The 11,826-nt window shown below is 53.6% G+C and overlaps 1 protein-coding gene across 2 annotated transcripts in view; it reads right to left on the reverse strand.

Annotated features, from left to right (window-relative positions):
* Sorcs2 (sortilin related VPS10 domain containing receptor 2) overlaps positions 1-6,789 on the reverse strand; it is a 365,519-nt gene extending 358,730 nt beyond the window's left edge. The window contains exon 1 of one of the 2 annotated variants that reach the window (XM_031341821.1): positions 6,216-6,785. In XM_031341821.1, the coding sequence (XP_031197681.1) occupies positions 6,216-6,695 (480 nt within the window). In that variant the 5' untranslated portion in view covers positions 6,696-6,785. Of the gene's footprint in view, positions 1-6,215 lie in introns of both variants that reach the window. The other variant, XM_031341822.1, reaches the window with a different exon arrangement.
* Between the last annotated feature and the right edge of the window lie 5,037 nt (positions 6,790-11,826).

An 11,826-nucleotide genomic window follows, 5' to 3' on the forward strand; every position in this document is an offset into this window, starting at 1 on the left:
TCTCACTGAGGGCAGAGAGGAGTGAGATTCAGGGATTAATAGGGAGACAAGCAGGCATTCTGGTGAACAGGGCAAGGTCCCCAGGGTCAGACGCTGAGAGGGCAGCATGAGTCCCACACACAGGGGCTCACACTAGTGACTGTATCCTCAGCCTCTCACCCATGCTGACACTTACCAGGGGTCGCACCACACAGGAACTCACATCAGCACCTCGGCCTACCTAGCCTCCTCCTATCCAATGCTGACTGTCCTCAGAAGGGCGCAGAGCAGACATCTCATCCCTTCTCAAACAATCCTAACTCTCAGACCTCAGAGTCTCTACAAGTGCACGGGAGCCTCCCGAGCACGGCTCCTGTGGCTCTACTGGCCACACACACAGAGGCTGAAAGGGAGAGCCCCCCATTCAGTCCAGTCTGCACACATGCACACATGCATGCAAACACACACACACAACATACACACACCATACAAGTGCGCAGGGGTTGGTGTCAGGTCCTCTGGACTCTGGGTTGCCCAGTAGAGCATTGAGCAAGACAGGACCTTAGGGTCTATTGGAGGGCCTGGGAGAGTGGAGCTGGGGACCATCTGGGATCAAACCTGAGATGCCCAGAAGAGATGACATGTAGTGCAAGGGATGTCAATCCACAATGACATCACACCTGTTGACCTTGGACAAGAACAAAGGAAGGCAGCTGTCTGCCTCCAGCCAAAGGAGATGTCCAACGGGGAAGGCAGAAGCAGGTGGTGCCACCAGAGCTAAGATCTCAGATCCCAGCTGGGAAATCCCTGAGAGAGCTCCTGGCTCAGGTGGCACGCACTATGGCAGAAGGAGGCCTTACAAGTCCTTTCATCCCCAAATGGCCCCTCCTATCCGGGCCTCCACTGCTCCCCACACCTAGCTCACTGACCTAGTCAATTGACTTAATTTTCCTCAGACTTCACAGTTGAAATGAGCTGCCCCATCCCCTTCCCAACCCCTCATCTGTGCCTCTTCATCTTCCCCAGCAGAGTCTCTGTGAACTTCAGAGCTTCAAGAGTCCAGTCGGGGCTCTTGGGGTGCTCCGACTGGACTTCAAATGTTTGCATGGGAGGATGCCATCCCACAGGCTGCAAAGCTTTCCCACTGACCTGTCAGCCTAGACCCACGTGAAAATGCAGCGTGGCTTCCCCGTCTTCAAGAGCGGCCCTTCGTGTCACCCTAACTGTCTCCCTCACAAAGAAAGTTATACAGGATACAAGTGATCGCCCTTACACAGAGATTCTGGCAGGGTTCCTCAGCACCTGGGACCCCTCCATATACTCACTATTGCTCTACATAGCACAAGACCCTGGGTACACTCAGCATAGGACCCTGGGGTGCCCTCCGCACAAAACAGGAGGCCACTGGAGTATGCATCTGTGGTTTGCCTCCACAGATCCTGTGCCACAGTACACTGCTCTCTGACTGCCACCTGTCCACAGCACAGGCATTGCCGTCTTTCTGCTCATTCTTCATCCAGACACTAGACTCAAGGTCCTGACAGGCTCACCCGCCAGTGGCGAGCACCTGACAGCCCCTGTGACAGACACTCAGCATGAGCCACAGCATCCTTGGTCTCTGTCTCACTTGGGTGGCCACCAGATACTTTGGTAGTGGCTGCAAGGACAAGTGCTCGGTGCCTACAAGCTACCAGTCTCAGCTCCCACAGGAAGCTAGACCTCTGCTCCAGCCATAGAACAAAGGGAGACTGGCTCTCGGGAGCCCTGAACTCAGGAACTCGCAGTGCCCAGGAGCCATTGAGATACTTCTAATACAAAACCGTAAAACCACAAACACCACAAAACCACAGCTATAGGAAACAGGGCTGTAAGTCAGTAGTAGAGACGGACTTGGAGCCTCAGAGCTCAGTACTGAAGAAAGTAAGAAGCTGACACAGCAGGAGACACCATTCCTCTTAACCTAGGCACCTCCCTCAGGCTCCCTCTCCCCAGCACAACCAAGACACAACACAGACCAGAATCCTTTTCCCAAAGCAGTACAGAGTCCCGCTAGCCTCAACCCTGTACTCCTCCTGTGGCCCTTCTGGCCACCCCCGAGCTGGCTGCCAAGCTAACCAGTAACTACACACCATGCTGTGATCTATGCATTTCACTTGGAAAATCTGACCCTTGTACAACCAACCTATGAGCATGCAAGTCCCCCTCCCATGGCGAGGCCAGAGGCCCAGAACATCTCCTCCATTCCTCCTAGGATCCAAGGCCAGAGGGGTGATCCTGGGACAAACCCAAGCCAGCAGGCTCAGAAGCCAAAATATTCACCACCCCGACACTGCCATAGGCTCTTCAGCCACACATTTGAGAACCATGGGCAACCTTTTTCTCTCCCAGCTTCTTGCTCAGGCTTCTGCTCCCACACAATGTATTTGATGTCTCTGTGGCACCTGTGACCTTCAAATTCTTATCTAACAGGTCTGGCTCAAACTGTCCATCCAGCTCGAACACCCTGCTTCTCTCCTCTCCTCGGCTACTCATCCTTTGAGCCAGCTCCGAGGCTGCCTCTTCTATGCTGTCCTCCCCGATGGCGTCCTTCTTGATCTCTGCCTGTTTATGTCTATCTCATCCCTCCCATCAGGTGACTGTGAGCTCCAGGGGCTTGCTCAGAGGATGACAAGTGAGACCCGCTCCCTGCTCTTGGGAGCAGGACTGTGTCAGCCCCTCCCCCAAGGTCCATAAATTGAAGCCCAGGATCAGGAGTAGGACTTCTAACTGTGATTGCATTATATGGAGCTTGTCGAGGTGACCCTAACTCAGTGGTACTGATGTCCCAATAGAGAGATCACATTCCAGGTACAAACAAAGGGTCAAAAGGACACTGCTGTCTAGGACCCACACTGTCATGGCCCTTTGCCACAAAGCCAGAACAAACTAATGGACCTGCCCTCAACAAACCTTGCCTGCAGCAGTTCCCATACAACTCAGACAGAGGCCATGATCCCTATATACAAGAAGCTGAGGCCGACAACCTGTCTTTGACCTTCCACCACAGAGAACCCACCTTCTGACCTGCAGCGGGCTCTCTGCATTTATATAACATGACACAGGGTAGAGAGTCCAGCCAGATGCCTGGAGTGGAGTATGCTTAATCTGCCCAGAATTATCTGTGAACAACCACCACCATTTTCAGAGACACAGCACAGGCTAGAGAAAAGTCACCGGTCAGTCTGAGGAGCAGAGATGGGACCTGGATGTGGAAAGTTCGCACCCAAGTTAAACCATGAGTTGAATTCAAGTATTATACAGGAGAGAGCCCAGGTGAGCCGTGCTTAAAATAAGCCCCATCAGCAAGCAATTTCCCCAAAAAACAGTACCTCACATTCCTACCAGGCTATCCCAGGTACCCTTGGGATGCAGCCCAGCACAGTGGTCTATTTCCCACCTTCGTATAACCTCTCTGCCTCCAAGGTCAGTGTGGAGAAGCAGAGCCCTGTGTGCACAGCCCAACTCAGGCCCATCAAAAGGCAACTCTGGTCCGTTTCCACGAAGGATTCATCTCCCTTGTAACAATGTGTTGCCACAGCTAAACGTCAGCTGGAGAGGCCCTGTTTGAACTTCCAAGCGAGTCCTCTTCCCTATCTCCATGGGAGCAGGAAGAATCGAGCCTTCGCAGGGAAAACTCACATATGTTCCCAGAGCTGGAGTGACAGAGACTGTCTGGGAACCAGCTTGAGTCCTGCCATCCCTCAGCTCATCCCTTAGTGGGATGCTCCCTAATGCCTTTCTGTGCCCCTCCCCCCCTCCAGCGAGTCTGTTCCCCTCCCCCCAGGGCTCTGGTTTTGAAAAGCATCTGACATGATAAAGCAAGCGCTCTGCTGTGGACCACATCTGCAGAAGGCACGAGCAAGCAGCAGAAAGGCAACTCCATAAAGACAGCACTCACAGAGTCCCTCAGTCTGGTCCTGTCTCAGTCTCATCCAAGCTTGCCAAGGTGGTGCTTCAAGCAAGGGGTACAGCCAACTGCCAAGTGCTGGCTCTCATCTTTGTCCCTGTGGCTGCACACTGAGCACGGAGGGGGAGCAGCGCACTTCCAAGACACTTCATGTGCCAAGAATGTGCTGTGCACAACCAGATCTGAGAGAACTGTGTTTAAAGGAACCCGTTTCCTGAGGCGGCTCTCAGCGGCAACCCTCACCCATCTTTTTCTACTCCTGGGTTTTCTCAGACAAGGTAAACCTATGAGCGCATCCCCAGCCATGGGCGGTTGGTCAGGATTTCTGGAGAGAATCCAATCTTCTGCATGGTCCAGGGCTGAGTACAATGAGCAGGGAGAAGAGAGAACACTAAAGTCAGATAGATGCCCAGGCAGTGTTTCCATGCTACCCCACACATTCATCATAAGCTAGGTGCCAGCTGAGTGCCAGGCTGGGCCCAGGTGTCCACATCTTACACCTGCCCTCAAGTCATAATGACTGCAGAAGAGGGTCCCTCAGAGCTCAGCCAGTCATTCTCCATCCTCAACTCTCCAAGGAGCCTATTCGGGGGCCAGGCTGTAACTTCAGGTTCAGCTGGACAGCAGCCCATACTAGGGGCAGCTGGTCCCCTTTCCTATGGATCTGTCACCCCCCACCTGGAGTCTCACTCCCACCTGGTGGCTCACTCCCTTCTTTCTCAATGTGTTTCTGACCTTTCAGTTCTTGTTTTTCTGGGCTACCATTCAGTCGGCAAGAATGGTCAATGGCCCAGGGGTCCTGGCTAATCATTAGGTACTAGCCAGCACTAAAAGGCTGGGATCAGCAGCATACCTTGAGTCAGAGGGCTTGCTCGAGGTACAGTTGAGAAAGGGAGCAAGGCACCTCCATGCCCTTCTTGGGAGGAGCACCCAAGTACTCTGTTCAGCATCCTGACTGCCCCCTGCTGGCCAGATGCATCCACAGCACCAGCTCTGTCCTTTGAGGGCAGCTAGTTTTCCTGGAGATGCCATCAACTTAGAGACCAGGGAAGGCACCTGCATCCAGGACACGGCCAGTCAGTAGGGAAGGGGCTGACAGGACTGGAGTTTAGGCGAGCTAAGGCCACTTGGTTGTCCCCCCTTGAGCACAAATGGAAGCCTCCTAGCAGTCACCAAGAGGGCAAGGAGAGGAGACAGGAGTAAAAGTGTCTGCGGCTCCATTATGTCCACCTGATAACCTAAAAGGGAGACCATCTTACTCCACTTCCCAGTACATGCAGGGACTCTGGCCCTAGGCAGTCTCCTCAAAACTTGGAAGACAAGGAGAAGAGATGGAGTCACTTACTGGGGGCTGGGGGAGGAGTGGAAAGTCTGAGTGGACTGTGGTACAGGTAGTGAGGAGGGATTCCTAGCTCTCTCTCTTCATGAAAACATACTTCCCTGGATAGCACAGACTTGCAAACGTGGAATGCACACACCTGAGACTCCCCAGAGGGGACAGAGTGACTCTGGCCTTTAACAAGGAAGAACAAACCCGTTGGGGTGCATTACCAAAAAAGGAACGCGGAGGGGCTGGATCCTAGATCTGGAAGTGCAAGGGGAGTGAAGGATGCTAGAGATCTCCGGGCAGAGGGAGAGGTATGGGAGGAGAAAAGCAAGGAGGGAGTTAGCACACTGCTCTAAAGACCACAGAATGTTAAATAACATTAAACACTCCCATGGTCCAGGCGGACCATAGACAGCTGTGTGACACACTAGGAGAAGCAATCCTAGAATTAAGTCTTCGAACAGGACACGGAACGGCCAGGAATATCGTGAACCCCGAGATCCGCGTAGATGAAGTAGTAAAGGCTCCAGTGCTGGCAATTCCAGAGGTGTACTCTGGAGCTGCAGGGTGCAGTGCGGTGTGTGGGCGACCCACCCACCATCCACGAGGCACAGAGCTGGGTAGCCCTCAAGGACCTGGAGTTGTCCCATGCTGCCCAGATCCTGAAGATGCTAGGGACCTTCCCCGTAGCCCAGATCTAGAGGCCAGGGATACTTGTGGTCTCCAGATCTTCGGAAATGCCTTCTGAGCGAGACCGAATCTCACAAATTCGAGGACCCTTCCAAAAGTAACCCATAGCCTGAAGCCAGTAGGGGCGCCGCGGAGGTGACCCGCATCCCCCAAGTAGCCAAGAATGCCCAGCAGGAGTGACCGCGGGTGGTCCGGAAGTAGGGGGTTGTGGTGGTCTCCCTGGGTATCCCGAGGTGTCCGGGCAGGGTCGGGGGGCGTGCGGAGGTCACTTACGCTGCTGTTCTCTCCTGTCCAGTGTACCATCGCCTGGTTGTGCGTCGCGTCTCCCTTGAGCACGAACGACGTGCTGATAAGCGAGACCTGTGCGCGCGAAGCCGAAGCCGCACCGGCCACCGGCGCCGCCCGAGCCCTGCGCCCCTTGCCCGGAGCTGGGGCGCCATCGGTGCTGGGACCCGAAGCAGAACCCGGACCGAGACCTGGGGCGCTGGGCTCCAATTCTCGTGCCTGCGGATCCTTGCGATCGCCGGACTCCATGTGTCCCGCGGGCAGCAACCTGGTGACCTGCACACCGGGACCCTGGCGCCCGGGCTGGGGGGAGCGCCCCATCGCTTCGCAGGCAGCCACCAGCACCAGCAGCAGCAGCAGCAGCGGCCACGAACGTGGCCAGCACAGAGGCGGCAGAGCCTGAAAGCTCTGGTCCGGCGCAGTAGGGCCAGGACGCTTCGGGGCGCTCGGGGGTCCCCGGTGCGCCATGGTCGCCGGTAGGTAGCGGCGGGGCGGTGCGGACGACACCGCGGCCGGGAGAGCGGGAGGGCGCTTGGGAGCTTGAGCAAGAGCGCAGAGAAAGGAGCCGGGAGGGAGGGAGCGCGGGAGGAGGGGAATCAACGCCGCCACGCAGCCAAGGGAGCACCGCCACCTGCCGGCCGCACGCGAGCCACCGCAGCTCTGGGCCGGCCCAGGCCGGGCCAGGATGTCCTGAGCGCAGTCACACCTCCAAGACCTCTTCCTTCCTTCCCAGTGACTCCAAACTTTATCCTTGCCCCTCTTCTCCCGCCCTCTTTTCATCCTCCCTGACGTTCTCGAGGCTTTTACGAGGCATCTACACTTGACCAGCCAGAGTTCCAAGCACTTGGGGCACAACGGGGTGCAACAAAGGGAAACAGGCCACACCCAAGTAGCCCGCTTAGAAGCCAAACAACTCCAGAGCAGCTTTTCTGCCGAGGTGGGGAGAGCGCCACCTCCGGGCTCTGCTGGAGAGAGTCATGCCTGCGAGTAGGAGATGCCTGCGAGTCATGAAAACCGGAGAGATGTTCCAGGCAGCTGAGGACAGTGCAGGAACCTTGGGGTGTCATCCAAAACCAACTCAGTCCCTCAGACTCTGGCTTTATCTCCCACCTCCAGGGGGAGCTCCTGAACAGAAGATTACACCTGTGTAGCGGTAACAAGGAGAGAAGAGCAGAGAGGGGAGGTCTCAGCCAGACGGGGTAGGCCAGCATAGAACATGTGGGAACTAGACCCAGAGCTCACCAAGTCTTTAATTCAATGTCAATAAAAGCAACCATCATTACCAGCCCCTCTGTCATCCAGGACACAAAGCTGGAGCCTGCCCAAATAAGGCCAAGAGTGCAGTTGAGCTTTGTCCCCTCGGCATCCTCTCAGGGACAGGGTCCAGGAGACAGGGAGACTTAGAGATAGACACTGAAAGGCCCGGCAGCCTGCTGGGTCTCTTCACTCCAGAGAACGGAATAGAGCAAAGAACAAAGTATCTAGCAAAGCCTGAACTTGCTACCAAGGTTGAACTCCAGTGCCCCCTCCAGGAAGGAGTTCCTGTTTAGCACAGGTCACTTTGCCAGGGCTCAGTGGTGCCAAGCACTGAGCAGGACTGGAGCTCCTGCCAGGTGTCCAAGAAGGCCTCCTCCTGTGGAATGTGCCCAGGCTGCACCCTGATGAAAACTTCCAACCCGAAAAATTCAGCAGCTGAAGTCCAAAGCTAGGCAAGAAGGCAGGGTGCACAGCTGTGGCAACATTTGGTCTAGCAAGGAAAGGCCAGCGAAGCCTGACAGGATGGGGCTGTAGGGGGTGGAAAAGGACAGGAAACTAGGAGATAATGTGACTGACTCCCATGTGTCTTTCCCAGAGCTGGGGTAGGGGTGGGGTGGAGGGGGTTCCGAGTCATAACTGTACACCATTACAGCTGTGGTCTTCTCCAATTTTGGGTGAGTTTGGCTTTGTTGTACTTTAATTTTTCAAAACGCTTCTAAGTAATGAGAAAGCCTCAGACCATGACAGACTACTGAACACCTACTGTGTACTGGGGATTTTCCTGGGGGCCTCTGTGCCTAGCGGATTGCCACTGCGGATTATCATATGCCACCTCATGACTAGGACAGGGAGTGGATAGAACTGTCCCCATTTACAAATAAGGAAATACATCCAAAAGTTCAGCTACAGCCTGAAGTCACCCAGACTCTAACCCAGGTGCTGTAATCAGAAGTGATGTCTTTTATAACACATATACCTCTTATCATCTGGGGAAGTGGCTCTGGGACACTATACCACTCAGGCACTTGCCACCCAGTCAGGGGGAGATGGGAGCCACCACTGGCCATCCCAGCCTGTCTGAGACTCAAGTCACAGAGACTCGGTCAAGGACCCCACGGATAGAAGAGTCCAGGCCTGGCCATTACAGGTGTGATGCCCTGCTGGGGATCTTTCCAGAACGATCTACTACCTCTGCTCCAGTGAGCATACAAGGATTTGAAAGAGCACATCCGGTTCATCTCTTCCACGATGAGCCCAAAGCTGTTGGGATCATTCATTTTACAGCCATGGCTGGATCCAGGGATACTGATGAAGGAGGAGAGGCTCAGGTCCGGCAGGATGGACAAATGCTTATGAAAAGGCCTATCTCAGCTATGAGCTGGCACTCAGGAGAAAGGAAAGTTGCTGTGTGATGAAGGGTGAAGTCGGGTGGAGGGGAAGCCCTACTTTATTTTGAGGTGACATGGAACTGTCAACCAAAGAGGCAAGTGTCGAGAGGGAGCCAGCCACAGCCACCACAGGTGCGGGCATGGCAGAGGGAAGAGCCCTTGAGTGCTGATCTGACTGCTGTGCCCAGGAGTAGCTCAATTGATATTCAGAGGCTGACCGAGTGTAGCTCGAGTGTTTGAAGCAAGGGAGTGAGATTATTAGCTTTTTTATAGTGGCTATCCTGGCCTTGAGGACAGGCAGAGAGACCACTTCGGAGGCGACTCCTCCAAAGGGCTAGAGATGGGGGGGGGGGGCTGGAACAGAGGAGAGAATAAAGGAAAACTGCAGAGATCTGTCACTCCACTTCCAATCACTTTGCATTAACCTTCCTCAGAAACTCACAGCAAAGACTTGCACACAGATGCAAGAGAAAGGTGTGGGAAAGTGTAGACAGCAGAGAAGACTGACCGGTCACCTCTGGGCATCACATCTGATGTCTCCAGCTCGAGTAAAGAGGGCTCTGCAGACACAGGGGATGTGAAGGGCTGACAGAGGTGCTGTACATGGAGCCTTGAAGGAGTCTCTGGATCCAAGTATATACAGATGGTATGATTCAGCATTGCCCCTGCATGGGAATCAGAGAAATGCTATAAAGTGCCTGGTATTCACCAAGATACTGAGATGGAGCCTGCCCCAGACATCCTCTGGTTCTGCTCTCTGTTCCACACCCCACAGGGGATGAAAGGTCAATCCTGCTCCTGGGACCTCACAGCCTCACAGGGACACTAAGCGTGTGCTCCAAGGGAAGAGTTTGGGACTCAGTCCAGTGATGAACTCAGGCTCTGAACATCCACAGCAAGCCAATGTGGCTCCAGGTGGACTCACATATTGTGGACAGTAGGAAATGTGTCTCCACCAGAAGCTCACATGGGACACAGTAAGAGACCCTGACTAGTCAGTGTCCTGCTTCCCCAGGTATTACACCTCCACCTGCTCCTCAGATGCCTCACCTGTCAAATAGGCCCAGCCTGCCTTGACCTTGTGCTCAAAGCTGAGTGCCTGGGCCAGCATATGCAGTGTTTTCAGGGACTGGTGGGAAATGTAGGCTCCTGGCCCCTCCTAGACCTAGGAAATCAAATGACCCCAGGTGTGACCTGAGGCTTAGGTTTTATCACATCCTCTGGTAGATCTCATACACCCCAAAGCCAGCCTGATCCCAGTGTCTCAGGCAGCGTTTTAGACTTGCCTGGGAAATAAAAATTCCTGGTCTCAAGTTTTCTGAGATGGAGATGGACCCCAGCATTCAGTCATGTGACATTCCCAGGGTGATTTGACTGTACATCCAGTAAAGACCATTGTCTGCATCATTTCTCCCAATGCTGGGGATAGAACCCAGGGCTTTGCACATGACAGACAAATGCCTACCCCAACCCTGAATAATGACATGGGATTTTTAATCTTCCTTCCTTCCTTCCTTCCTTCCTTCCTTCCTTCCTTCCTTTCTTTCTTTCTTCTTTTCTTCCTTCCTTCCTTTCTTTCTTTCCTTCTTTCTTTCCTTCTTCTCCTTCTTCTTCTCCTTCTTCTTCTTCTTCTTCTTCTTCTTCTTCTTCTTCTTCTTCTTCTTCTTCTTCTTCTTCTTTTTCTTCTTCTTCTCCTCCTCTTCCTCCTCCTCCTTCTCTTTCTTCTTTTCTTCCTCCCCCTCTCCCTCCCCCTCTTCTTCTTCTTCTTCTCCCTCCTCCTCCTTTTGAGACAGGGTCTCACTTTGTAGCCCTATCTGCCTGGAACTCATTATGTAAGATGGCTTCAAACTCACAGGGATCCACCTCCCTCAGCCTCCAGAGGGCTGGAACCAGAAGCAAGTACCACCACATCTGGTCCCAGTGATGGATTTTTATGTCAGGAAAGATGGGCGTGACAGTTGTAGGCCTGGAACCTCAGCACTAAGGAATCTAGATAGCAGGTCCAAGGCCAACCTGGGCTACACACACAATCACCCACCCCACCCCACCCCCCAAAAAAAAGTAAAAGGGGAGAGAAAGAATAGGAACAGGGACAAAATAGGAGGGAGAGGAGACAACAAATATAACAGAAGTTTAAGGTAGAATAAAAAAAATCATTTAGTAAGGCTAATTGGATGCAGGAGGCAATAAATAATAAGGGCCAAGCACACAGTAGGACCCCAACTGAAAGGTCAGTGGGGCTCAGCTGTGCTCTGACTTTCTGTTTACAAATCCTGTCCCTTGCCAGTCCTGTGACTACACTGTGTCCCAGAAAGAGGTGGGGAGTTGTCTTCTGTATAGTTACTTATTGCACTTGCTCATTACAAGTCATGGCTTCCTTAAGTTGCCAAAGGTCTCTAGAGGTGATATTTTAGTCTTTATACATGTGACAAAGCTAAAACTGCATCGCCCCAGGTAGGGTCTATCTCAGGGACAGATAAGGAACCCAGGAGTGAGTGCCACCGGAAACAAGGGACTGAACGGAGCAGAGGTCCCTAGGGCACGCCCCACATCTTCCAGCTGTCTCTGGAGGTGGTGAGTGGCAGAGAATCTCCTTAGGTCTGCTAAGGATAAAAGGCAATAGCTCTGAGCCAGGAAGATCAAGTGCAACATCTCCTTGTCAGGTTGTCAGGGGCAACGGAGCAAGGAAGCAGGGACCGTGGGTCAGATCCTTAACTGGGACCAGGAGCTAGAATCTGGTGCATAACAGCCATCTCGGTGAGCCAATAGAGAGAGGAGAGAGGTGGGGTCTGCAGTCCTGTGGTGTGGTGCATTTTAAAGGGCTTGCTTGGTGGTGGAGCCAGGGGCTCCTTGGCCCTTGTAACACATCTCTGTGGAGCAGCCAGCCCCAGGGTACTAACAAGAGGTATGGCTAATGAACTGCAAAAAGAACAGGTTCGTTTCTTCCATTCATC

This window comes from Mastomys coucha, unplaced genomic scaffold, assembly GCF_008632895.1.
Source record: "Mastomys coucha isolate ucsf_1 unplaced genomic scaffold, UCSF_Mcou_1 pScaffold22, whole genome shotgun sequence".
NCBI classification, from domain to species: domain Eukaryota; kingdom Metazoa; phylum Chordata; class Mammalia; order Rodentia; family Muridae; genus Mastomys; species Mastomys coucha.